Below are 27,697 nucleotides of genomic sequence, written 5' to 3'. Positions count from 1 at the left end.
AAGTAGATAATTAAGTTGAAATGTAACACAGTCTTCACGGTCATCTTTCTGAATCTGTGACACTGTGCAACCAAGAGAGCATGAAGAATGCAATGACATCCATTGTGAAGCCACCCACCAAGAATGCTGAAGAGTATTTTCACAATCTCTTCTGGGCCAGACGCTGCTGCTTTTTCTCTCTCCTCTTGAACCATATGTGATGGTACTGATACAAAGGAGAGTTTTGACTTGCAGTGGATGTCACCACTTTGGTTGAGTTGAACTTGGGAAGAATAGCAGAACTCAAAAGGCCTTGCAGCATAACATAAAAGCTGTGATAGCGGCATTAATCCCTGAGGGCACTTCATATGAAGATGTGGGAAATGGTACACGTGTCTTCTTTGTCCCTTCTGCACTGTTAGAAGATGAAGCACACATTCTGCCATGCAAACATTTAAATCAATAAATGAAAATATAGGAAAACCACAGCGATGATTGAAAAGCTGTAAATCTGATCACTGCACCAAGCCATTGGAACCATTAAGCAGTGTACCCAAATATTTGGAAAGTGTGAAAGATTTTTTCCCCTTTTCTCAGCAACGTTGATGCTGCAGATCAGCAAATCTGTTAATTGTGCTTTTTCTTACTTTCTCAGTTTTTCAAGGCCAGTTTTTCTGCATGATTTAATTTTTATAAACCAAAAATCAGTTCATTGAATCTGAGATTTTTTAGAAATCATTTTTATGTTTCTTGGTGCATATTTCTTCAGACATGGGCTTCTGTTGCAGTTTTGCCTAATGTGCACAGCAAATAAGATTTAGCAAATAATTTCTCCAATTGCAATATAAATTATATTAAATATTTGAATTAGTTGTCATTTTCTTCTAATCAGTATCTTATTCATTCAATGCATGGTCTTTGAACATTCCTAAGTACATTTTCTGTACAAAAATTAACAAACTATATTATGATTGCCTATGGGTCTGGATATATGTGTACATATATGGTACACCAAAAGAATATTCTAATATATATATATATATATATATATATATATATATACACTGGTCAAATCTGTTGCAAAGCTAGCTCAGCTCTTATAGTGCACAATGGATACTATGTGAGTGTGAACTGAACAGGTTAGCTGTTTTAGACAGCAAAATAACCACTTTGTATTAGCATTGTAGTCCCCTGGCTAATGTAATGTTGAAAGAAAATCTTCATCAGGGTCCAGTCCAAGTTGGGAATAAACAAAATGGAGACTGCTTTAAAAAGAAGGTTGTAGTTTATTGAAGAGCAGAGCCAGACAGAAATGTGGCTCTGGGAAAGCTGACCACATGGAGCTGGAAGTGGTGAGTTTTTATATCTTCTTGGGCTTTTGTGTTTGAGGTTGTTTCCTGTTCCTGTTGACTTGAGCTTTTGAGCATGTCCTTTTGGTATTCTGATGGTGCTGGGTTAATCCTATTATGTCCTAAAGGTCATATCCTGCTTCCCTGGGGCTGTGGCTGATGGCTATGTCCTGTGTTGGATTTTTTGGGGGGTGAGGGGTTGTTGGTTCTAGGGATCTTGTCAGCTCTAAGCTTCCTGGTGCCAGTCTTTCTGAAAGGATTATCAAATCTGCATTTCTAAAAGCTGGCCTGCTTGGTTTCTGCTTGGGGGAGGGAGACTTGGGGCTGTCTTTGCCTAAGATTTTCATTATTCCTTTAGGGAAATATAATATTCTGTCCTTATTAATATTTCCTCAAAATATTTCCTTTTCTAGGAGGGTGGGTGGGTGCTGACTTCCAACAGTAACTTCACCATAGGCTAAATAAATAAATACTGGTCAAAAATTCAAAGTTAGGCATGTAACTCTGCATTCAGAAATAAACTACACTCAGAAATTTCTCTTCTATCCCTTTGTTGGTGTATGCATGTCCAGACTTGTTTGTACAAGTATAAACACCTCATAGATAGAAAATGCAAAGTAAGAAAATAGATTTCACAAATAAAAAGAACTATATTCTGAGATCTTGTATAATTAGGACTCCACTTTATTCCTAACTACTTTGCTCTATTTCTTGTATGTTTGAATCTTAAGATTCAGTCAGCTATACTAATATCTCCTTCCATGCTTTTATAGTATCCCATATTCTTAAGCTGTTTCTAAAGAACTCCTAAGTTGGTTCTCTTTGAAGCCATGGTTGGTTGGTTTCTGATTTGGCCAGTCTACCCGTAGACTGTAAAATGAGACCTTCAGGAGAGAGTTCACTTATGTCAATCTTCATCACCATTTCACACAAGGTGGATGTCAAGGCAATGAAAAAGTTATCCAGTGTCAAATGTCTTCTCAATTATTCAGAGGCTATTTAGAAGCTAAACAAAATTTCCTTGGCTGTTAAATTATTAACTAAGGTGCATTTTTATGACAAAAAGGATGGAATGGTTAGGCATGTGCTACAAATGGCAACAAATCACTCTTAGCTAGAAGGTCCTTGGTCATTTCTCTCTTCTTCTCTTTTGTGGCCATTCTAGTTTGCCTAAGAGGAGCTGAGGTTGCACGACAGGAGCTGAAACTCCAGCAGCCTCATTGAGAAGCGTGCTTGTGTATTTTTAAGTTCCTTGAGAAACCTGCAGGAATCCTTTCTACACCTCAAGGGAGGATGCTACTGTGAATTCTGTTCTACAATGTGAATTTGAGGTTGAGCGATCTTGACAGTATGGATTCCTGATTAATAGTTGCACTCTAAAACTTGTAGATGACATTTGACTTTAATTATAACCTATTATCAAACCTACATTAAACTATACTAAACTGTATTAATCTTTAATTGTGTTATTAAACTTGATTGAGGAGACTTTGATGGTAACAAATTTGTTTTAAATGTAATTCACTGGGTGGTGTTAACTGAATTCTACCTAAGATTTTACACTGATTTGAAGCTGGAAGCCTTACTGATATACGGAGATACTCTATGTATAGATTTTGGGTGGCATGAATGCGAAACAAGTTGAACTATAATGCATTCTAGTTTTATGAAAATCTGTCACATATTCAAGTTTACAATGTATTGGCCAATATTTAGCCTTTAGAATACACTATATCATTATAAATATAAATTCTTATAGCAGTAAATTTCATAAATCAGTTGCAGTTACGTACAACCATAGAACATTTTTTAACGTAAAAATAATCAAACATCAGTTATTTGGCACATTCTCTGTGTGAATAAAAGGACAGAAACAGAAACGACCAGACTAAATATATTATTCTTTTTCATCATTGACCTTCCTCAAAGGATGAATTTGTGATTTCTTTTTTTCCTTGTTATAAAGTGCAAACCTTTTTCTTCATTACCTGAGATGCATCTATTGTACAATCTTGAACTAATTATTTCCCATGCCTCCTTTTTCCCAAACAACAAGTTCTTGCTTTCTTTAGTGGCTTGAACATAGTGTTCCAATCAGTGTGCTTTTTTGTAATCATTTTGTTTATGCAAAATCTAACCTTAAAACCTCAGACTTTTTCCCTGATGTTTGATATGACGGAGATAATGTGGGAAGATTCAACTCTGCATCCTTAGTTGTATACTTGAGTTGAACGTTTCTTTTTATTTTATCATTTTTCAAAAAGTCATTGGACTTCTCTTTAGATTGCCTCAAACCTTTTACCATAAAAGTATGCTTGTGTGTTACTGGGAAAACTGGTGGTCTTGAAATATTAACAAAAAAAGGTGAGCCAGTGGACTCCTGCTGTGATGATCCCAACCATGAGATCTTTTTTATAATGTGATCCTTTGTGGCACTTTGTTTCAGCCTTGGTAAAGGTGAGAGTTGTGGTGTTTCCATAACCAGAAAAGCAGAACTCTTTCTTTCTTGAGGTTGCCACTTTGGAGCTAGAAGGTTCTCGTTCATTGCTTTCAAGAGATCTTTGACTTTTGTGTTAGGAAAAAACAAATGATCTTGATCTACAGTTCTGTTTTCATTTGCTGATCTTGGTGTTAGTCTGCATATATATGACACGGAAGACTTCTCCGTCTCATAATTCATAGCATATCTTGGGTTATTGCTCAGAGCAGAAGGTGGCTTTTCCCATAAATACAACTTTCTTACTTCTGGCCAATCTTTAACATCTTCTTCATTTTCCCGTGGTTCATTTCCTGTGGTCTCAGTGAATTGCCCACATGAATTACGTGGAGATTTAGGGAGATCAAAATAAATCAATTCTCTGCCCGCGAACATGGAAGCTAAAGAAAACACAGAACACGTGAAATCAGATAATGCAAATTTAAAGTCTATAAACATCAAAGTAAGGTAACTGCTTTGCTTCTGTTGATCATAGCCATAGTGGCACAGTGGTTAGAATGCAGCATTGCAGGCTAACTCTACCCACAGCCAGCAGTTTGATTCTGACTAGCTCAAAGATGTCTCTTTCTAATAGTTGAAAGCATTTGATCCACTGGAAAAAAATGTTTTTCACTGAGAAAGTAGAGAATAATATAACCCATTGCTAAAATTGTATAAGTCACTTCAAACACTGATCCAATTTCATAAATGAAAACAAAACAATGTAGATTGCTGAAGAAATGTAAATATTCCAGAAGTTCCCATCAGTGGAATAAAGATCTGGGTCCAACCCAATGTTTCTAATGACCTTTTCATATTACAAAGCTGGCAAGAGTCAGAGAGTCATGGAGACGTGTCAATCAATTCATGATTGCAAAAACAATAGCAACAACAACAAATTTCAGAATAATGCTATTATATCCCAATAATATTTGTTTCCATTATTTTTCTTTGCTTTTATCTCTTATGAAAAACTTTAGCTTTACCTTTAGACAAAAAACAATGGCCCTTTATTGTTATCAGTACAAGATAGTAATGAATGAAATAATGGGCTCCATGAAGGCATGAATGAAGCCACACATATCAACTGAAGTCTTGTAGAGTTCGTTCTTGGGTCTTACTTTTATTTTTGCAAGGATCCTTGTCATTACCTTCTATATGCAAGTCCCTTACACATTTTATCAGGGTCCCATGCATTATAAACCTGATTAGACATATCAAAATATGAATTCCAGGCAGTAATATATTTATCATTTATTATTTTTTATTTTTCATCACTCCAATCAGTAAATATGTTGTCAAATAAAACATGTATAATTATTTTTTTTGCCCTTTGTTGTCAAATAAAACATGTATAATTATTTTTTTTTTGCCTTTGCCACTATTATACATTTATCATAGCTCAGATTATCAAAAAGAGCAGTAGGCATTACCTTCTGGTAGGGTTTCTTGATTTTCAAGAATAACTGCAATGTCATCCTCCTTGGTGACATATGGTATTTTTGAGTGGACTGTGGAATGAAATGCTTTGTTGTTGCCACTTTTCCATTTTTCTGCTATAGTCATTTTTGTCTTCTGTAAAACTGGAACATCTGCATCTTGACTTATGCTTCCAGGATGTTCACAACAAGGCTTTTCTGGTTCATGTTCTTTCTGCAGAAACATCAGGCACAGTAACATTATTTTTGTTTTCTTTCATTCAATCATGCCTGATTTTTGGAGACTGCCTGGACAGTTTCTTTTTGGCAAGACTTTTTCAGAAGTGATTTGCCAATGCTTCTTTCCTAGGGCTGAGAGAAAGGGACTAGCCCAAGGTCACCCGACTGGCTTTGTGTCCAAAGCAGGTCTAGAATTCACAGTCTCCTAAGTTTCTAACCTGATGCTTTAACCATTACACCAAATTGATTCTCAATATAAAGAGAAGTTAAAAAAAGGAGATGGAAAGTGATAAATTAATTCAGGCATCTATTTTTAATTCTATGAAAACTAGTATTGAAAGTAATAGATGTTGCTGATTGTTATTTCTAACCAAATAGGCCGGAGGTTCCCAACCTTTTGGACATCAGGGACCAGTTCTGTGGAGAGAACTTTTTCTGTGGACCAGAGAGTGCATGGCTTTGTGTGCTGCCTGCATCCTGCGGATGGGGCTTTGCTTGTTTGTGCAGACCAGTTGCTGGCATGCCATGGCCCAGTACTGGTCCACGGGCCGTGGGTTGGGGACCCTGGACTAGACTACCTTTCTGTTTCCTCACAAGGTAGATTATAGTTTACATTGGTGCACAAAAAAGTTACAAAGTTAAATAGATCTGTCTGTATAACCAGGTAAATTAACTGCCTAGAGTCACTGGAAGTCAGGACAGCATATTATGCTAGCTTCCTCTACTGCTGACTCCCTCTGGTTTCCTTGCCCTGAGTAGAGCTGCAGAGAAATTGAAGACTTGCCAGAAGTAGTTCAGACTGTAGAGGCAATCCAGAGAGAGCTGGCAGTAGAGGAAGCCAGCACAGGTACTGAATCATTTTCATTCCCAAACCAGGCACTCTCTCCTCCCCCTTTTCCTCAGAAAGAACAAAGCCCACTAACTAAAAAAGAAAAAAAAGAAACAGATTGAAACAAAGAATAACTGAGCATCTAAAACAGTACCGAAACAACAGAATGAGGTTGCCTGCATTAAGCTTTTTTCAAGGAAACATCTAGCACACATATTAAAAGATGCCAGTACTGTAATATCAAATATAAGCACCAATTAATATAAAGAAACATATCAACTAATGTAGAGCACAACTGCAATTATAACTGCATACCTTGGATGTGCAATCCACAAAGAAGAAGAAAAAAGCCAAATCGTGCATCACCCAAAGAGAAGAACAGACTGAAAAATAATACAGCTGAGGATCTTCTTTCAGAACCCACACAGGCTATATCTCAAATAATACATCAATCTGTGATATTGGCTCCACTCTCCCCATACAATTTCCTTCATAAGCCATCAAGGCAGCTAAAATAATCTCAATACCGTTTCTCGGCTGACCCTTCCCAACCCAATAGATTTAGATTATATTGCCCAGGCACTTCACAATCTCTTTTCCCAGAATTGGAAAAGTTGGGACTGGCTTATACTATAGAGCAGTATTTCTCAACTTTAGCAACAGTACAATATGTGGACTTTGACTCCCAGCATGCTGGGGAATTCTGGAAGTTGATGTCCGTGCATCTTAAACCCAAAATGTGCTTCTTCAAGAGGCAACTGGACTTTCTTTGTTTTTCCTTGTTTTTTCTTGTTTTCACTTCTCATTCAAAAAGCTTCTTCAGTTCTGACTGAATAATGGAGAATGGAAGGATTTAAGTGAAGAAGCTTCTTGGATGAGAAGCAAAACATCTTCAAGGAAAAACAAAGTCCTGTTGCCTCTTGAAAAATCACCTTTGTGGTAACCATGACCTGGATGATTGAGAATCTCCAAAGACATACATCTTAAGTTTCTAAAGGTTGAGAATAGACTCTCTTTTCCAGGCATACTTGATAAGATAGTTCTATATCCAGAGACTAAGGCTGATTTATAATTTAGGCATATTTAAATAGATATTTTGACATGACAGCTGGCTATTGTAGTAGTAAACTTCAATGCCCATTGCTTTTATAGTAACACTTCAACAATCTGACTACAACTAGTAAAATATATAGTATACTGTATGCACTTGTATGCACTTGCATATATAATTTATGCATTATATATAATATGTATAGTATATGCACTTTTGAGTGCATTTTGTGACTTCAGGAAAGAAGAGAGATACCTAGAATTAGAAACGTTTCTGATGAGTCCCTCTGTATCAGATATTGTTAAAACTATTTTTTCCCCCAACAATTGCTTCAACAATTTTTGTAACATTTGAAAAAAATGCATTGTTCCAAAAATGCATAGGGGGTCGGGGTGAATATGAGATAACATAAGCATCCTAGCCAACTCAATCAAAGACTATCTCAGAATTTTATACACTTCTAGCTAAGAAATCAAAGTTTCATCTTAAGATTTTACAAACCAGTCACTTTATTTATTGTCCACCAGAAAACTTTCCATGGTCTGGATTTGTAAGAACTAATTGGTTAAGCACCTGGACAGGATGTTCTTTGGCTATGTCTATTTGCAGACTATTTCTGCAAAGCTGAACTCGATGGTTTTGGATGGCATTAGGTTGTCCTTTCTACAACAAATGATATAAAATGCAAGTTGCAGAGTGTAATAGAACAGGCCCTGTTTTATATGTATATTTAATGGTTCAAACTTGGTCATGGAAAACAAAAACCTCTGGGTTGCTTATAGTCTTTTCAGAGCCAAATTTTCAGTAGATTTTTCTCATCAAACAAAGTGACTCTCATGCCTAAAGCAAAATCTTTTGAGACCAATTCCAAAGGTGCTTTAGAACTGCATGAGCTGGATGACTGAGAATCTCCATAGACAATTTTGTGACCAGCTGTTTGCAGTCAAGATTATAAGGAGTGAGATGTTAAACTTTAGTAAATTAAACCCTAAGGGTTTTTCCAGAGGAGAGTTTTATTGGACAAGCAGAACATAGCACAACAATTAGATGATGAAGGAGAATCAGTTATCATTCCCCAAATCTAGTGTGAGAAATCACACCTTCTCAACACTCATACTACAGTTCTTTGGAACTAAGAAAAAAAAGGTGATATGCATAATTCATATGCACAGGCTCAAACTACCACATCTGTTAGAGATGATAGTCTTGTGTAAACAGCTGGCCTTACAGACACAGAGTTTTGATTAAACTGTTCTTCCTCCTGAACCCTCTTCTATGATAAAAGGTGTCACCACATTCTGGAGTGGACTTGAGAGCCACTTAGGGTGACTAAACAAGTATGTTCCACTGATGGAGGTTCAATTCCAATAGACAGAATATATTCACTGAAGCCATTACTCTGCATTGGTCAGAACCAGATTGGTACTACAACCAGATTTGAATAACATGTTTTTAAAAGATTCAGAGAAACCAGAGCAAATTCAAGAAAATGAGGTTGATGGGGAGTGAGTTGCGGCTGGAGACTAAGACCTAGAAATAGTTTGGTGGCACTACATAGGTTATACTTTGAGAAGGGAGGACTAAGGAGGAGTATAATAGCATTCTTCAAGTACATGAAAAGAAAAGGAAATCCATGTCCTATTCTTCATCATCCCAAAGTGCAGGTGGTAAAATTCTGGTCAACAGGAAGATAGATTCTACTCAGAGTAAGTGGAGCCAATTGTCCACAGTGAGGGTGGAGATGTTTTAAGCACAAAGTGAATAGTCACCTATCACGAATGTTCACATTTATTTTATAATCAGAAGAAAGTTGAATTCAATAGCCATTATGACTTCTTTCAATTCTATGCTTCGATGAAAAGTATTTTTGAACATCTGAAACCAAGAGCTATCACCAACATTAGTATATTGAAATAAGTTTATATGCTATAGAACTTAGATACTTTTAACTGTCTGAAGAGTGGACTGTCCACTGATGAAAATTATTCTGTCTGATACAAAGGGCTATGAAAGATCAGTCTAGGGTATTATTTTTCAGTGATAACCATTTCATGAATGCAGTTCCTTGAACAATGAAGATGAATGTATAAGGGTATTTCTTTTCTGACAACTTGATAATGTGAATTAACTGCTAACACATATAGCAGGAACAAATGTCAGGGAGAAAATAAATTCAATTACAACTTTCACAAAAGGCTTAAAATTCAAGTAACAAAATACTTATGACAATGTAAAAAAAGTACAAGTTGCAATAGATCCACAAGGGAAATATCTACAGTTAATATTGAGAGGAGTTATAAAATGGAGAGGCCTTGAATTGATAGTCCAATAATGGAGATGAAATCACTCATATATCTTATATGTCAGTTCTTGCCAAATGGACTATAGGGAACAGATCAGTAATGGTAATGTTATGGACAATGGAAAGATATAGAAGATTTCAGTCCTGCACATCTAAGTTTCCACATTCATATCTGCCTCTAATGCTGTCAGGGATTCTTAAATTGCTCTATATCATCCCTACTGGAACATTAAATGTGCTTCATATCATATTTTATTTTACAACCCCAACAGGACTTTGTGGATCTCCTATCCATGCCAGAAAATAAATGCTATGAATATGTTCAGTAAGTATGGGAAAGGACAAGAGGATGAGGGATGAGGAAGTACATTAGATGTCAATTTCTATTCATGTGATTTTCTTGATACAAATTCAGGAGTAGTTCAGCATAGCCTGCTGTCACACACTATTAACTGATGCCTTTGCCATTATTACTAAAGAGATTATCTGTCTCTAGCATTTTCCTATATTACTGCTACCTACTCTAGGTGCCTGCTTGCTTCAGATGGACAGTTGGGATGACCTTCACATCTTGGGAGATCCTTCTGGGAATATTTACTCTTGTCATGCATTCTCAACATTCTTCACTCAATCTTCCCAAGAACACCCCTTTATCATGACAAAATAGCATAGCAGGACTTGAGTGGGGGGTCTAGGACCAGGCATGGACAGCTCACCAATGCCAAGTCATCTCTGCCAAATCACCATCTAATTGCTGCAGGACAACTCAACATAGCCAATTCACCATGGGGACAACTTGCCATGGGCGATCAGAGGGAGAGCCAGGTGGGCAAACAAATGATTGGGCAGAGCACAAAGCAGGGCAGTGCCCGGGGGCTTCCCACTGGAGGGAGAGTTGGATGAGTAGGCAAGGAAACAGGTGTGCACAGAGCACAGAGCAACAGCGACTGCCGGGGGCTTCCCATTTTTACACTTTGCACTTGCCGCCGCTGTCTCCACCCCAAACTCCAGGCTGTTCAGAGTTTGGGCCATTCGGTGGTAACAGTGGTGGGCAGGGTGGTGGATAGGGAGGCAGCTGCAGCCAGATGGCATCTCATTTTCACACACCCTTACTGCTGCCCCCATGCTGAGCTCCAGGCCATTTGGAATTCAGGCCATTCGGTGGTGGTGATGATGTTCAGGCCATTCAGTGGTGGTAATAGGCCGGGCATATGGCAGGGAACTGGTGACAGCCAGGCATGTCCCATTTTCACACCCCCACCACTGCCACTATGCTACACTCCTGATGAGCTCCCACCACCACTGCTGAACATGCTGAACTCTGAATGGCTCAGAGCTCAGTGCAGTGACCACAGCACTGGAAATGGGGGGGGCGGGATATGAAAATATGAAGTCTTGGCAGCTGCCACCGCTGCTCTAAGCTCTGCCCATCCGCTAACTCACCTGTCCAGCTCTCCCTCCAGCCACCTGCAGTGAATTGTCTCTGCAGAAAATTAAATGTGTTGAATTGTCTTGCGGTGACTTCGCAGTGGTGACTTGGTAAAAGTGACTTGGTGGTGGTGAGCTCGTGTCTGTTACAACTGTCATACAATAGTTTCTCAGTTGTGTAGTGGTTATAAAATTTACCCTATGTTGTTGGGGATTTAAGTCATATGTTAAGGTTAGGAATTTGAAAAACATAATAGACGAAAGTAATAGCAATGATATCCATAATGCTACCAAGTAAATTGTGTAAACACATCCGTAAAACTTCTAAGTATTGAATATGACTTGAAGGAGTCTTTGGCATTTATTTCATTACCCATAAGTAACAAGTGCTTAAGCTTCATATGTATAAATATGGTAGCTATTCTGCTTATCATGAGGCAGTATTTTTGGATTTTTTGTAAAAACAAAATGGAGATCTATCAATATTTTATTATAAATGCTGCCACAGAAAAAACATTTTAAATTCACGTTTGTACAAATAGGCCTGTTTTGCTCTTGTTTTACTAACAGTGGATCTTTCTGAGGATGGGGAGAGAGTAGAATAATTAGCTTAAAGAAAAGACCCAAGAATAATCTATTTGAACCTTCTTCAAACTTCTGTTTTTTAGTGATATTAGGACCCTATTTCCCATAATCTAGAAATGCCATTCTCCAAATACTAGGGACGTTATAACTAGCCAAGCTTGTTTGGAAGCTCAGTCACTGGATGTAAGGCTATTAAAATATACCAAGGCTATAGACTAAATCACCCTGGAAGATGACTCCCTTTGTTGCCAAAATACCTGCATGTCTGTAATTATGGTTATGTAGCCATGTAGTGGCCTTTCATTTCCAAAGACTGTATCACTCTATTTTCCCTTAGGAAAAAGAACTTTTGAGCCATGTCTACCTCACAGATAATCTGGACAAGTTTGTACATTAACCACATGGCTTGACCTTACGCATGTGTATATGAAAAGAAGCAAATTCCTTTTCAGATATCACCTTAACAACAGATTGACCTGCATCACTTGTTAGAATTACAGGTTCTCCAGATGATCAGCCACGCTAGCCCTACATTTAATAACAGTTTAATTATTTATGTAAATAATTAATTAGGTAAGATATGATATATACTATGATATGTGCTTTCATATTATAATATAACAATATGTAATACAAATTATATTATATAAATAATTAAACAGGTTGTAGCCAAGATATAAGCAAAATGTGCTCCTTAATTCACTTAAAGATGCCATAAAGTCATATCTTACCTGTTCAGTCCTGGGTTCACTCTGATACCTAATTAATTTCTTCAGCAATAAGTAATACGTAGCCAAGATGGAAGATGGCTTGTTTTTAATCAAGACAGTCACAACATCTGAAAGGTTGAACTCCATTATTTCTGTCATATAACTCAAAACAACAGGATTCAGTTCGCTGGGGTGAAGCCTGGAAAGAAGAGGCTAAGTGATAGGCAAACCTGTTTGGCTCTGATTGCCACAATAAACTGAGCTATATTCTTCTATACCAGAGACAAATGTGCTATTTCGTGATTCTGTTCAAAATTCAGTTTGAAAAATGTTCCCTGAGTTCACCAGCTTTTCCGACCTGTTCCCCCCCCCCCAGATACACAATTTGTTCTAAATTTATCTGATATCCTGGGGCAAACTCTCACAACAATAACACAAAGATTTGGGATGAAATCTCCCTCAGTCTCTAGCACAGTGGTTCTCAACCTGTGGGTCGGAACTCCATTTGGGGTCGAATGACCATTTCACGGGGGTCGCCAAACAACGCAGTCCGCCATTTTTTCCCCTTTTCCTTAGCTGTGCTACTTCCTTTTATTCAATTGGCTTTTGAAAGCCAATAGAATAGACTCTCTTGAATAGAGTCTAATTCTACTGGCTTTCAAAAGCCAATAGGAATTGTCCAGGCTGTCTCTGCCCTGCTGAGCCCGCCAAAAGTGTCATTCTGCAAACGGTGCTGCACCAGTTGAGTAGTCCTCGACTTATGACTGGTTGACTAGTCCTCAACTTACGACCGGTTGGGGGGGTCGCAGCATTAAAAAGGTTGAGAACCACTGCTCTAGAACTTAGAACATTTTGATATGAGCTTCTGAATGCCTACAGTGGATGTTTAGCACTGTGGAAATATTTTTCATGACTTATTGTCATAACAGAGTCTGCTAAATGAGCTGTTAATGTCAGTCCCGGTAGATAGACAAGGCCAGGAAATTAATTCCACATGAAGACTAAAACTATTTTTATTGAGATCGGTTAGAATAACAGAGACTTGCAAATTTCATTCTGCTATCCCTTCCCTTCTTTTTATTCTTCAGTGAATTAGGGAAGTATCTGACTGAGCTGCTTCTGAATGATCTCTCATTATTTTGGACTTTAAAAATATTTCATCCCATTTCACCTAGGAAGCAGTTCTTGTATATTTTTTTTATCAAGGTCATCTTCCTTATTCTCAAATGAAATCCCAAATAGTTTCTATTTTTCTTTCTAAGAAAGGGTTTTTTAATCAGATTTAGACTATATTTTGTATTACTGCTATTAAAGCAGAGTACTCCTGCCTTTGTACACATCATTTAATCCCTCAGGTATCTCCAATATATGATGCTACAGAATAGGCAGGAAATTTCACATTGACTTCAAATGCAAACACATCTATGGGAAATGACCCATAGGCTATTCCTTTGCCGCTAAAAAGAACAAAAATGTTGGCTTTTTAGAATTCTAGCCTCCAAATAGAAGGGATAAGAAGAGCTATATGATTTGAGCAAAAACAGGAAGACATTTTCCAGATCCATTTTGTCTTGAGATTTGGAGAGAGACAGATTAAGGCAGATGTGAGGGGAAGAACTGAGGAGGAGAGCAACAGCAATAGCATTTAGGCTTATATATTGCCCTATAGCACTTTACAGCACTATTCGGACAATTTGCAATGTAGAAACATTGTTTGCATATTGCTGACAACAGTCTGCGTCCTCACTTTAGTGACCTTGGAAGGATGGAAGGCTGAGGCAACCTTGACCTCCATCAGGATTGAATTGCTGGCTGTGGGCAGAGTTTGCCTGCAATACTGCACTTTAACCACTGCACCAACAGGGCTTTAAGATGTGAGAAGGGAGGACCACTTTTCTAATTGTTTCTCAGAAGAGACAGCAGTGCCAGAAGGAGATGGCTTAAAACAGCACCCAAGGATATTGGTCTTCTCAGATAAAGGAAAGTAAAATTCTGGATAGTGGGTCTATGTTCTATTAATTCAAGAATGGGGAACCCAAGGTTTCCCAGCTAGTTTGTCTAGACCATGGGTGTCAAACTGGCCATGTCACGTGATGTGTTGCGACATATAGCAACTTTTTTTGCATTGCCAGAGCTGGGGTGGACACGGCCTCCGCATGACACAACTGGCCTGTGGGCCGGCAGTTTGACACCCCTGGTCTTGACAATAGAGATGAGAAAGAACTCAAATGGGGACATGTCAGCCCAAGGGTGATCCAAATCTATGCTTGAAATGCTCCTAAGTCTCTAATAAATAACTGGAAATCTGAAAAAAAAACAGAGTTTAACTCTTTATTAGAGTTTAGAGTATGTGTTAAATCACTGATCAGTAAGTTAGATCTTTTCATCAGGATGCTCTGCTTTACTTTCTGGGGGCTGAATTTGCTTGATTCTGGCAATTGTTCCTAGTAATGTTTGTATCTTTGTGCAGAGTTTAAAGTTTTCCATCATCCCAAGTTTTTTGAGTCTCAGTTCTCATCTATTTATAATTGTGTCCCAGTCTCCATGTAATGTTGTAAGAGGGGAGAATGATTTTTGAAGAACTGTTTATGATCTTATGAGAGCCAAATGTCTTATTTCACCTAGTTGTAATTATTCTGGAGAAGTCTCATTCCCTCTTAAATTGATTTTTTTTAAATCATAGATTGTATTTCTGCTTTGTTTCTTCAAAAGGAGACATAATTGCTGTTCTTTGGCTGTACCCCCCAAAGCAACTAGAACTGGGGTAATGGGTTTTTTGGATGCTTATGATTTGCTTCTCTTATGATTCTGGTTTTTATTATGTACAGTGCTTGGAGTTATTTGAAATTAGATATTCTTTTCAATCTAAATAAATGAATAAATAAAATTATGCCCAGGGCTGTAAAAGGCTCATCTCTTTCACAAGTTGTCCTTAAAAGGGAGGAATCAGGGCATGGCATCGCTTTCCTTCAGGAAAAAGGATGATGGCAATGGCAAATACTACACAGCCCGTAAATAGAATACTTCAAGCATGGTGGGATGAGGGGACTTGAAACGCATAGTCAGAAGGGTCAAAGCCATTCTCACCACATGGCCAAAGAGCCCTTCCAAGCAAATTCGTTACTGTTGAAAAGGAAGAAATAAAGGATGATAAACTTGCCATGAATTACCTATTTTTATATACGAACGCATTTGGTGGTTTGCTAATATTATCACTTAACCATTTGTCTTTCATTGCTTCTTTAACAGTAGACCGCTTTGAGGGATCAGGTTCAAGCAAAGTGTGCATAAAATGAACAGCTCCTGTGGAGGAATTAAAAAAATAATAATGTTATTATAACAAATTAATTGGGTGGCATTGCTTTTTTGAAACACCCTGCAGAGTCCACAAACAGCAATAGGGAGAATTAAAGAAGCACTACTCCTGACAACATCATCATGGAAGAAAAAGTTATCAAAGTCAACATTTCTGACACTGGAGAAATCACTGCTGAATTTAAATTTCTGAGGGACAAGCTATTCACTTTCAGCAATGATATTCTTTTAATAGGCCTATTTTTGTAATTGGCTTACATACACATACAAAAATGTACTTTCTTATTATTATCCTTTTATCTACTCATCTTTCCAGAAATCCCAGGCCAATCTTCAAGATTAGCATGGAGAAATGATCCAGTTCAAATGCTGAGGAGTTATAGCATTTTATTCTTCCCTTAAACCTAGGCAAAAAGCCAACACTACTTTAAATAGTTAATATTTTAGAAAAGGAAAGAAAAAGAATGTACTGCATTCAAATATATTTTCCTAGACTTTGGGCCACTTCCATTTAAACCATTTGATTATTTTGTCATTTATTGATTTGTAATGTATAGGATGAATTTAGGATTATGGTGAATATAAGCCAATCCAGAAGAAATTCATCAGCTATTTCAGCTGGAGAAACTGGATTATCAGGGTCATCTAGTGCTTCCTATATTGTCCTTGCACTACAAAGACCAACAGAAGCCATGTTCAAATCACACAATTCACTGGTGACTTTGAGTTCATCACTCTTTGTCAGCCAGGTTGAATTGTTGTTGTGTGGATAAAAAAATCATCTGTGTAGGTTATTCAGAGTTCTCAGAGAAAGGACAGGATAGAAAGTCAATCAGTCATAAATGGTTGTTCTTGTTCTGTTACACAGAAATTGCAGCAATATGCTGTAAATCTGTTTTAACTTGGTGTCTTCCAGATGCGTTTGGATTACAACTTCCAGAATTCCCAACCAGCCTGGCCAATAGCCATGCTGACTATAATCTAAAACAGCAGACTTTATATTTGTCATGTTTTATATTAAATATAAAACAAACTATCCCTTACCAGAGGAAATGTTGGGAGAGATAGGATTCATTTCTCCATTAACCATCTTAAGATGAAGTTGCTTGATGTTAAATGGCTCCACAGTGAAAGGCAGAGTACCAGTTAGCATGGCAAATGTGCTGATTCCTCTGTCCAGGGAGAAGACAACACAATAACAGCTATAAAGATGACTCAATTCATTGCCCCCTCCCTTTGTGTATCAAATTTGTTTATCACCGGGATGTGCTATACCAAGCAAAAATGGGTGAGTTATTTCCTAGAAAAAAACAATAATGTATATTCCTGTTTTTATACACTGTAACTATTTATTACACAATAGAACAGGAAAAGCCAAACGCAAATCTAGAAAAGATAGTTTTCTCTCTTCTCCATTCTTTCATGAAAAAAATAAAACCTTGTTTATGATGTTAGGTATGATGGTATTAACCTTTCCAGGATATTCTTCTTTTTTGATTCAGTGTCTGTAGCATAATCTTGTAGAAGTTCTGGATAAATTATAGATTTTATCAACTTCAGTTTTCATAACATTATTTAGTATTTCTTACAATCTTATTTCTATGTAGTATTTGAGGTCTCTATAAATTTTTGAAATGAATTCATGATCTCATTGTTGGCAAGGATTGTCAAGAGCTGTTTAGATCCCCAAGGAAAAGACACTGACATCTTACTGATTAACCCTTCTCTTTTAATAAAAAAACAACTGGTAGGAAAGGTGTTTGTGTAGTCAGAGTTTGGCCTATTTTATAACAAGATATTGGAGTAGCATGCTTATTTTCCTCATATTTCATATCCTAGCTCATCATCTCACACTGGGTAAATAAGACTTTTAGGTGAGAAAACTGTTCCCATTATGTATAGTTATCCACTGACACTATAGAGTACTTTGTCTTCCTAAAAGTTCTGCAGGAGATATAGAAATATTCATAATTACTTACATGGACCAGGCATCCACTTTTGGCCCATATTGCTTATGAGCTAAGAGTTCTGGGGCTGCATAAGCTGGACTCCCACACTGAGTTGTTAATAATTCTTGGGAAAGACCCTGAAACTTTATGATATTGCTCAGTCCAAAATCTGAAGAAACAAACAGGCAAAAAATCATTTCATTTTTAAGAGTCTGCATGACACACTCTAGCAGCTTTAATCGTACAGAAAATTGATTTAAACAATGTCCTAAAACAGGGTTTACCAAATTGTGAGCAGTATCTCGCTTGGGAAGATGCAGACAGAATCCAGAGGAAGTGTGAAAAACATTTTGGTCACATTGTTACAATAAATCCCCCTTTCCCAAAGTTTCATTGTATTGTCCTCATTCATTCATTCATTCATTCATTTTGTGTTCCTTTGAGTGTTTAAATTTTTAGAGAGGTATGGATATTAAGATTACACTAAAGGGAGGTTTGATGGCAAAAGGTTTAGCAACCCCTGTTTTAAAAGAATATGCTACATTAATGTGTAAGCAATTTTTTTAACGTACTACTATACTTTTTGTCAGATGAACAGCTATATAAATTTAATATTTTTTTAAAAAATGAATGCTAGGGTCTGATCAGTCTATGCCTGTACATTGCTTAAATTCTCATGTCAACAAACCTTACTATAGCCCAGCTCACATATTCGTTTTATTTAATGTCTATTCGAGTCTGTAGAAAAGCAAGAAAACATCCCTACAATACTCATAGTAAAGCATTCAAATAAAGACTTCAGACAGATAGATCTGAAATTCACAACTCATACTAGTACATTCCTTCTTTTGTTTTGTTTTTTTTAAATACAACAGAATTATATAATTTGAAAGCAGCCATTGGGGTGCTGGTGTTTCTTCCTAATGATAACATCAACATGGAGATAAATCTGAGCCAATTTATTATGACTGGCACCTAACTTTAAGAAGAGGTTAATAGATTATTACAACCAAAATGCATTATAGATAATGTTATGAATAGTGAATACTGAATGTTGGGGTCAAATTATTCTATGGTAATATATCTCATCACACCACATAACTCTTAAGTGCTACACTTCCCTTCCAACGCTCTTCCATTAAGATTTACACATCATGTGTCATTTCTGCTTCTTTGTGTTGTCCCTACAATACCGCTACAAGGGGCGTTAATTTGAATCCAGTGCCATTCAATCTAGGCATACTAAGTGGGCATTTGAACCAGAATCTTCTCAGTCCTACTCTAACCAGAACATTTAAAACTATCATTTCAAGAAAAAAAAAACAATCCTATGTAATCACAAGATATCTAAGGAATTATTTACGGAACAGATTTATACAATGTCAGACCATTGTATTATCTATCTAAATTATTGGACTGAATTGTACCTGACCCTTTTGTATGGAAACATGTTCTGTCTTTCATTTATGATTCTTCCTCTAAAACAGTGCCGTACAACTTGTTTGGGATAACAGCAACACTTGACTTTGATGGAAGATTGAGGGGTACACACTCCAAAATGTTTCTGGACCCTCAGATATTTAATGATTTCCCGATTTGCTCATTAGGCCCTTTGTGCCTGCTACTAAACCATTGGTGGAAATCAGTGGTGGGATTCAAATATGTGAACAGTCAGTTCTCTGTGTGGATGCCGCTTCCGGAAGTCCGTTCTGGGCCTGGGCAACAAAAAATTAGCTACCGGTTCTGCCGAAGTGGTGTGAACCAGCTGAATCCCACCACTGGTGGAAATAGATATGTGGCCCTGAGATCTCTCTTGTTTTGTAAGATTTCAATCATCAATAGTACCCTATGGAGGCTTACACAACACTCAGTTGGAGGCTGCATAGAATATGCATTCAGAATAACTCATATGATGCGTTAACGTGATGGCCTGATTCATGCAAGATGCTTGGGCAATAGCTGGGTTCGCACTATGTATTGAATTGCAAGTTCCCCAAGTTTGTTTTTTTTAGCCCATTTAGTATATTATGTGTGCTTAACCAGGTGCATGAACATAGAAGCTTTGTGGCTTTGTGTTATCTTAATTTATTTTTGTGGTTGCTTGATTTTAGGCATTCTCATTAGGCGCAATTTAAAAAAGTGAAGGTAAAAAAAACCTGCACCAATTTCAGGGAATTCATGATTTTAACTGCAGCTGTTATAGTCCAGGGAAGGGCTTAAAGACATTACAGCAGTATTTTTCCTGCATCAATGCCTATGTAAATGTTCAAGTGAAGAACAATGGCCCCAAGGCATCACACATCATCAGTGTGAGCTTTCTCAGATCGTGCTGGTGATGACACTTTAAAAGGAAACTTATGTCAGCATTTCACTCTTCAAAACACATGCAAAAATGAGAGAAAGTACTGTGATATATAAAGCAATAAACCTTTTTTTTCTTCCTAACAAAAGTGTGGCAGGAAGAAGAGAAAAATGGCAAAGAAAAAAAGAAAAAGCGGTATGGCCCTTATGTACTTTTATCTTTCCAGCACATCCAACATTTCGAAAAAGAAGTTTTAGCACAGCATATAGAGAATTTCTGCAGATGTTGTTTGTCATATTTGAGGGAAATATTTTACCTTGCAGCCCAAACTCCTCAATTAATATGAATGAGCCTCTATGGCAGATCTTCTCTGTCAGGAGTGATGTGTATAATAATTAAGAGGTAGGAAGGAATCAAGGAATGGTGGAAAAGCCATGGAGTGCTCTTTCACAGGCAACAACGGTATGAGGCAGTGCATCAACTTGCACCAAGGGTTAGGGCTTAAAACAGGGGTCTTCAAATTTGGGCCTTTTATGACTCATGGACTTCAACTCCCAGAATTCCTCAGCCAGGCACACTGGCTGAGGAATTCTGGGAGTTGAAGTCCATGAGTCATAAAAGGGCGGCATTTGAAGACCCCTGATTTAAAAAAAAACCCACTCAGGAGTCCACAAAACCTTCCAAATGCTCCGATTAACTGATGACATAAATCTATATATTACAAATATTTTGCAGGACCTACTGCTGAAGAATGATTAACAAGAGCTTCATATCTACCTACCAACAATTTTAATGCTATTGTTTTCATCCAGAAGAAAATTTTCTATCTTCAGATCTCTAAAGAAGAAAAAACTGAAAGTAAATATACTGTCTTGAAATGTAAGCTTAGCATTGCATATATTAATAACTGAGTCTTTTCACACCTGCTTAATGTTATTAGTAGGAACCAATGCTTTTTTTGTCATAGAATGCACCGGAACAGAGTTCCAACACTTTTTTTCGATGGATTTTCCAAGTTTTAAAAGTAACTTTTGAAAATTTGATGTTTGGTCCACGTGGACTTGAATTGCCCTGTTGAGCATAGCTGGTCGGTGGCAAAATCATTAAAATGGTGCATGCGGGCTGCTTGTGTGTCGAGTCCGATGCATGTGTACTTTGTCCGCGCTGGTTGTGATGGCGCTCCTCGGCTTGTGGCACTGCTCGTCTTGTGATTAGTTATGTGGTCGTGCGCTGAGTGCTTACTACAAGCGGTGACCATTATGTTTCATTACACAACTGACGTGTGTGGGTGTGTGAAAGTGATTGACTACGTGCGAAAGGTAAATAATTTCTTTATTTTAAAAAGCCATTGATGAATTGAAAATCTTTTTTTAAAAGTTTAGTGTAAAATTTTCTATAAACATACGCCTTAAATACAATAAATTAAATTTATCTTAAGAACTGAATATATAATTTTTTAAAATAAAAGATTAACAAGATGTGAGTGCCGGCACCTTTTTTCTTACAAAAAAAGCCCTGGTAGGAGACTTATATCACACATATGGCCTTTATATCTGCTTGAGTTCTGGAAGCAAATATCTCTTCTCATGGATCTCACAACAGCAACCAGAAAACACGTTCAGCTAAAAAAATAACAATTGGTCCAAAGTGCTCTGCTGAACTCTATTGTTAAAGAAAAGAGCTTTATGGACAAGGATCTTGGAGGCACAATCTACTTTACTACTCTCTTTCTTAATCTGGAAAAATTATTTCAGTTTCCCCCTCTGATTTATTTAATATTTTAATATGAGCCAAAAATTCTGCTTCAAAAGTATGTATAATATTCGTTATTCTTTATAATATTTCAAATGTATTTAAATGTGATAGTTCAAGCATATATATTTTTCCTTCTGACGATCTTACTGATTGGATGCTGCTTTTCATAAGACAATGTGGCAATGTGCATGTTTGCCAGCAATGTACACGTAGTCCTCAACTTACATCAGTTCATTTAGTGACCATTCAAAGTTACAATGGCACTGGGGAAAAAAGACTTATGACCATTTTTCACATTTGCAACCGTTGCAGCATCCCCCCCACAATCACGTGATCAAAATTTGGATGCTTGGCAACTGGTTCATATTTATGACAGTTGCCGTGTCCTGGGTCATGCAATCAGGTCACGGCATGTCCTTTTGTGACCTTCTAACAAGCAAAGTCAATGGGGGAAGCCAGATTCACTTAACAACCGTGTTACTAATTTAACAATTGCAGTGATTCACTTAACAACAGTGGCAGGAAAGGTCGTAAAATGGGGCAAAATTCACTTAACAAATGTTCCTGTTAGCAACAGAAATTTTGGGCTCAATTGTGGCCATAAGTTGAGGACTACCTGCACCTGAAACCACCAATTTATAAAATATGTTATCATCCCACCCATACTGTAAAAAGAAACAGTACTGTCTACCTGTGGACAATGCCGTGATGATGCAGATGGTCTACAGCAGCCATGATGTGCCTCATATATTCCTTTACTTCTTCTTCATCTAGCCTCTTTTTCTCACATATTCTGTCCATGAGATCCCCCCCAAGGCACAGCTCCATCACCATGTAATACGAGTTCTCTGTCTCCAACGTTTCATACAGCTGAACTATGTTAGGATGCATAATCATCTGATGTAGCCGAGACTCCCGCTTCATATTTTTTAAAACATATGAGTCTTGCTTTGCCTTTTTCTTGTCAATAACTTTTATGGCTACCTAAATCACAGAAATGAATGAATCCTTCATGATGTAGGTAATTCCCACTGTAATTTGGCAATAGCCATCCCATTTCACAAATATAAATAAACAAGCTCAGCAACAGTTGATTATTGCTACGGATGGCATTCAGATGTCAAATCCAGACTACTAAAAGAAAAATGCATAATGCTTAAGACCAGCAAGGTAATCAGGCCATTGTTTGCACTTATATGCAGTTCTGTGGTAATGTTTGAGGCATATGTAACTGTTTTAGCAAATATCTTTCTAGGTTCACGTTCAGATAACATTTTGTACATTTCTTATAGATAACTTAAGTGCAGACATTTCCATGGGGGACTGAACAAGTCTGCTATTACTGCACTCACAGATGACCTAAAGTCCCTTGAAATGCTCTAGATATACTCAGATATCAGCAGAATCACCCAGTTGGGGGACACTCACAGTGGAGTCAAACCTACAGAGCATATATTGTATGAAATATATCCTTATCTTCCAAAACTATTTAAGAACTTGAGAAAAGTAAGTCAGTGCAACACTTTTACAGTATACTTGCCACTTGAGCATTGTTACCGTAATTGAGTAAAGCTATGAACAAACAAGAAAAGAGAAGAGAATTCATGAATTATCACATGCTATTGTGAGATGAATGCAATTGCCAATTAGGCTCATGTAACCATGCTCGGATTACCTTCTCCTCAGTGAGAATGTGCAGTCCCTCCATCACTTTGGCAAAAGAACCCTTGTTGATCACTTTGCCCACTAGGTAATTTCCGACTTGTTTAGTGTGTGGGAAAATCTTCCTAGGTTCTTCTTGAGAGAGTTTCCTGAAACAATCAGGTATCTGTAGTTCTTTATAGTTTTTCTCCACACCTGATAAAACTTTTTTTTTATTTGCAGGATTGATGATGCTGTCATCTGGAGTCTCTTTGATTGCTGCAGGCATCTTCAAAAGGTTGGATTGGGTTTACAGCCCTGCTTCCCAGCAACACAACCTGCCAAAGACAGTTCAGTCAGAAGACACAAGATCTTCCAGTTCTGCTTATGGTGAAACAGCCCTACAAATCTATTGGTCATACAGAATTTAATTGTGCTCCCCTGGAGGCTATGTTTTCATTACTGATCTCTACCTGCAGGCATGGAGGTCCACTCAAGCAGAACCAAGTTGGAGATAATTAACTTAACCTGATACAAGATGTCAATTAATGCCCCAGAACTGACAGCTCCAATGTCACATAATAATTTCATGAAATAAACCACTCCCATTTACAGAGGCCAACATTAGCTAAACACCAATCAACTAAATTAGACTACGGCTCTTTTCCTCCTGTATTTTCAGGGACAACAGCCACAATGTTTACTATGTAATGGCATCACTGCAGCTCAGGTTAATCCAGAGGTTTATTTACACAGAAAGTGGTGGCAAGCATGTTCCAAATGACTTACTTCAACTTGTGTTCTCAGATTCCTTCCAAATTCTTTGGGCTGGAGTACAGTTTCATCTTGCACAAAGTGAGAATTGTACATTGACTTTAGTCTTCTCTGGGATCAGGGAAAGGGAAAAATGTTGGTTCATTGAGTTGTGTCATGGTGAGCTTGAATGAGGAGACAAACAGTGAGCAGCCTGCTCTGGAGTTACCTGATGAACCACTGCTTGAAGATCTGCAGTCAGCCTAGGTGGGGCTGTCTAGCAACCATCAGGAGCAGTTGCCATTGGTCTCCAAAGATGAGGTGCCACTTCCACCCAGTTCAAGGGCATGGAGAAGAGAGTACAAGCATTCTACAAGATGCTTCACAAAAAAGGAACTGGGGCCTCCTGTGATAAGCAACATTGATACTGGCCCTATGGCAGCAAACTAAGTATCTCCATTCAAAACAAGAGTTAGCCAACCCAGCCTCTTTGAGAGGAATAGAATAGAATAGAACAGAACAGAACAGAAGCTGGAAGGGACCTTGGAGGTGTTCTAGTCCAGCCCTCTGCTCAAGCAGGAGAACCTATACCATCTCAGACAAGTGACTATCTAATCTTTTCTTAAAAATCTCCAGTGATGGAGCGCCCACGATTTCTGGAGGCAAGCTGTTCACTGGTTAATTGTCCTCACTATCAGGAAATTTCTCCTTAATGCTTCTCTCTTTGATCAGTTTCCAACCATTGTTTCTTGTCCTGCCCTCTGCTGCTTTGGAGAATAACATGACCCCCTCTTCTTTGTGGCAGCTCTCAAATACTGGAACGTTGCTATCACGTCTCCCCTATTTCTTCTTTTCTTTAGACTAGCCAAACCCAAGTCCTGCAGCCATTCTTCATATTAATTATTATTGATAGAGGTAGTCCTTAGTTAACTATTAATTTATTGAGGTTGCTATAGAGCACATTTGTCTATTTCTTTGATCTCCTGAAAAAAAAAGGCAGGATATAGGACTAACAAAAGCAGAAATATTTTTTTTTCCCAGCACAGGGAACATGTTAGTTTTATAATGGGATCTAAGGATTTGTAGGCAAACAAAAATAGTTGAGGAATCATGGGGTGTAGTTCACTCAAAAGACATATATTTCTTCTGCATAAAAGCCATGGAAACATTGTGTAAAAATCAGTGATTCCCAAAATTAAAGAAGGAAAAAGTGGATCTGCCAATTTGGCAGGAAAGTCACCTATGTGCTGATTGACTTAATGCATTTATCATCTCTGAACTGTGACACGCATTGTTTGCATGTTATTTTTCTTGCCAATGGAGAAAAACGTTTGCTAAAATATGCTTGCTTTTTTCTGATCTGTGCTTTCTGTGATTTGTGTTTTTTGTGTGTGAACAAAACAGCATTTCCTGCTTCATTTTGCTAACTCTCTTGTCTTAGTGTGCCACAGATTCTTGACAGTTTTTTTTAAAACAATTAATTATAATGACACACACGACACTCCACTTGAAGGATCTGTACTACAACCATTCACACTGCTCCTGTTTTGTTTGAAGTGACTTAATTAATAAAAAGTTGACAATAAAAAGTCAGCCGAACATGAAATCAGATTTCCATTGATATTGTAAAAATGGTTTCGACTCATTCCCTGTCAGGATTACAAAAAATGATTACTGCAGATTGGCTGGACAGGACTCTGGATTTGAAGGGGAAAGGATATTTGGGAGTGATGCAAGGGCAATATCATAGCTCTTGGCAATATGATATGACGTAATATCATACCTGTTGGCAACCCCTTAACAAAATATTTTCTTGAGATTGTGAGGCACATTCACGTGTTTTAAAGGGTTTGGTATTTTTTTATATCCTGCCATAATCAAATCCAGATTTCTTAAAAATCACATTAAAAAAATATTTTAAAAAACAGTGGGCAGGTTTACCGGTAGATTCTCTGACTGCACGTGTGTGTGTGTGTGTGTGTGTGTGTGTAAGAATGTTTTAAATGTTCAGTGTCAGATATGAAGGAAAGGTCTTCTGAGGTTTGACTGGACTTTGTTCGCTCTCTTCTCCCTCTTTCTTTGATGTTCTGCCATTCTGTAGACAGAATTCTGGATAGCCATCTGTTCTCTCCAGTCTCTGTTTTGCCAACTCTTGAACTCGCTTTCCTCTGTGGATCAATAAATTCTGTAACGCATCAAACGCAAGTAGCAAATGTGCATCTGCAAAAGATGGCAAATTCTTCTGGGTTTCTGCCCTGGCATGAAAAGCATTTGATTGACACATGATATCCAGCTGAATGTGCTATCTTGATTCTAAATATTAATATGAAATCAACATATTCTTCCTGCCTGGAGAGTCTGCTTTTGTCTTGTTGTCATTTCTCTGCTCCACACACATTTTTTTAAAAAATCTCACTTTTTGAGGCAAAGGGCTGTGCTTTTGTCAAATCATGACTTTTCAAAATGATTAATAACCCCACAAGCTCAATGGCTAACATGTACCAGTACTCATGGTGTGTGTGTGTGTGTGTGTGTGTGTGTGTGTGTGTGTACCTTTTATGCAAAGCAGCCACTGAAGCTAAAATTTGGATGGGAGAAGAGTAGATCAGTGAGAAAGACAAAACTTAATCCTCCAGAATGATTTACAGAATTGAGCACTGTGCATATTACAATTCCAAAAGATCCCTAAGTGTTACTTCTGTGCAATAATTGCCAAACAATGGCAGTGGCAGTCAATGGGAAGATAGGGAAAAGATAAAAGGGGTTGTGTTGTTTTAAAACATTTGCTCTCTACCTCCCCCCTCTGGAGAAAACAAATTTTCACATGCTGTGCTTCTGTCTGATCTCTACTAAGGTTATCATATTTGGGCAAAAAAATTCATGGCAGCAAGAAGTTAATAATTTCTCTAATATTTTGCTACCATCTAGCTGACGTCTGGATCTTTGCATTCCATCCATATTAGAACGATTCTCCCAACATCTGAACAAGTGAGACTTGGGGGGGCAGTGATGTGAAGCAGGCACAAGATAGACTTAGTTGGCGTTACCTCTGTTTGTTAAATACACACGTACACAAACACAATTTGCAAACACTCCCCATTATCACCCTTCTTTGCTTCTCTCATCTTCTTTTCCTAGGAAAATTTAACAGCCACTCTAGGTAGGACAGATGGCTCTAGGCAGAATCCAAGGTAAATTTAGAGAGAAAGGTATTCTATCACACGTGTCTAGCTTATTCTTTCTTCATCTCTCTTTCACACGCTCTGAAATCTAAGCTCCAATTTGGTATATACATATACCATATATATACATATATATATGAAGCTAAATTTTTAAAAAATGTTTTTAAAATTATCAAAACCCCTATTTCTTATCTCAAGTGCCTCTTACTGACTCATTTAACAAAAGAAGCCTGTGTTCAATAAAGTTAATAAATAATAGTCAAATCAAACAATCAAATAAAAAATTGTACCACACAGCACCATTGCCTGCATTTTTTTACTCTAAATGCATAGAGGATGATCCATATCAGGATGGCCACACTTGGAGAATAAAAAGACTAATCCTTTTTTCAACCCTCTTTTAAATTCCCATGCACAGGCAGGGGTTTTTAAA

General features: G+C 37.6%; 1 protein-coding gene across 1 annotated transcript; it reads right to left on the bottom strand.

The window, feature by feature from the left end:
• Nucleotides 1–3,450: 3,450 nt before the first annotated feature.
• On the bottom strand, nt 3,451–23,618 carry LOC120307860 (5'-AMP-activated protein kinase catalytic subunit alpha-2-like). The gene is made up of 10 exons (XM_039343056.1): nt 23,364–23,618; nt 23,246–23,260; nt 22,380–22,672; nt 20,715–20,770; nt 17,662–17,800; nt 16,727–16,854; nt 15,538–15,670; nt 12,389–12,566; nt 5,238–5,457; nt 3,451–4,205 (listed from the first exon to the last, which is right to left on the bottom strand). Exons 1-10 carry the CDS (start codon nt 23,616–23,618, stop codon nt 3,451–3,453), a joined length of 2,172 nt encoding a protein of 723 aa, XP_039198990.1.
• Between the last annotated feature and the right edge of the window lie 4,079 nt (nt 23,619–27,697).

This window comes from Crotalus tigris, unplaced genomic scaffold (assembly GCF_016545835.1).
Source record: "Crotalus tigris isolate CLP2741 ecotype Arizona unplaced genomic scaffold, ASM1654583v1 scf7180000017833.3397121, whole genome shotgun sequence".
Lineage (NCBI taxonomy): Eukaryota > Metazoa > Chordata > Lepidosauria > Squamata > Viperidae > Crotalus > Crotalus tigris.
This window is presented reverse-complemented; position numbering and strand designations above follow the sequence as displayed.

What these genes read in the sequence shown, in the direction of transcription:
- LOC120307860 (XM_039343056.1), bottom strand. Translation starts at nt 23,618, where the DNA reads ATGCCTGCAGCAATCAAAGAGACTCCAGATGACAGCATCATCAATCCT. An exon ending in CAATAGCATTAAAATTGTTG is followed by an intron (nt 17,801 to 20,714) that starts GTAGGTAGATAT and finishes TTGTTTCTTCAG; the next exon opens with ATTTTGGACTGAGCAATATC. An exon ending in GCGTTCGTATATAAAAATAG is followed by an intron (nt 12,567 to 15,537) that starts GTAATTCATGGC and finishes TCTTCTTTCCAG; the next exon opens with GCTTCACCCCAGCGAACTGA.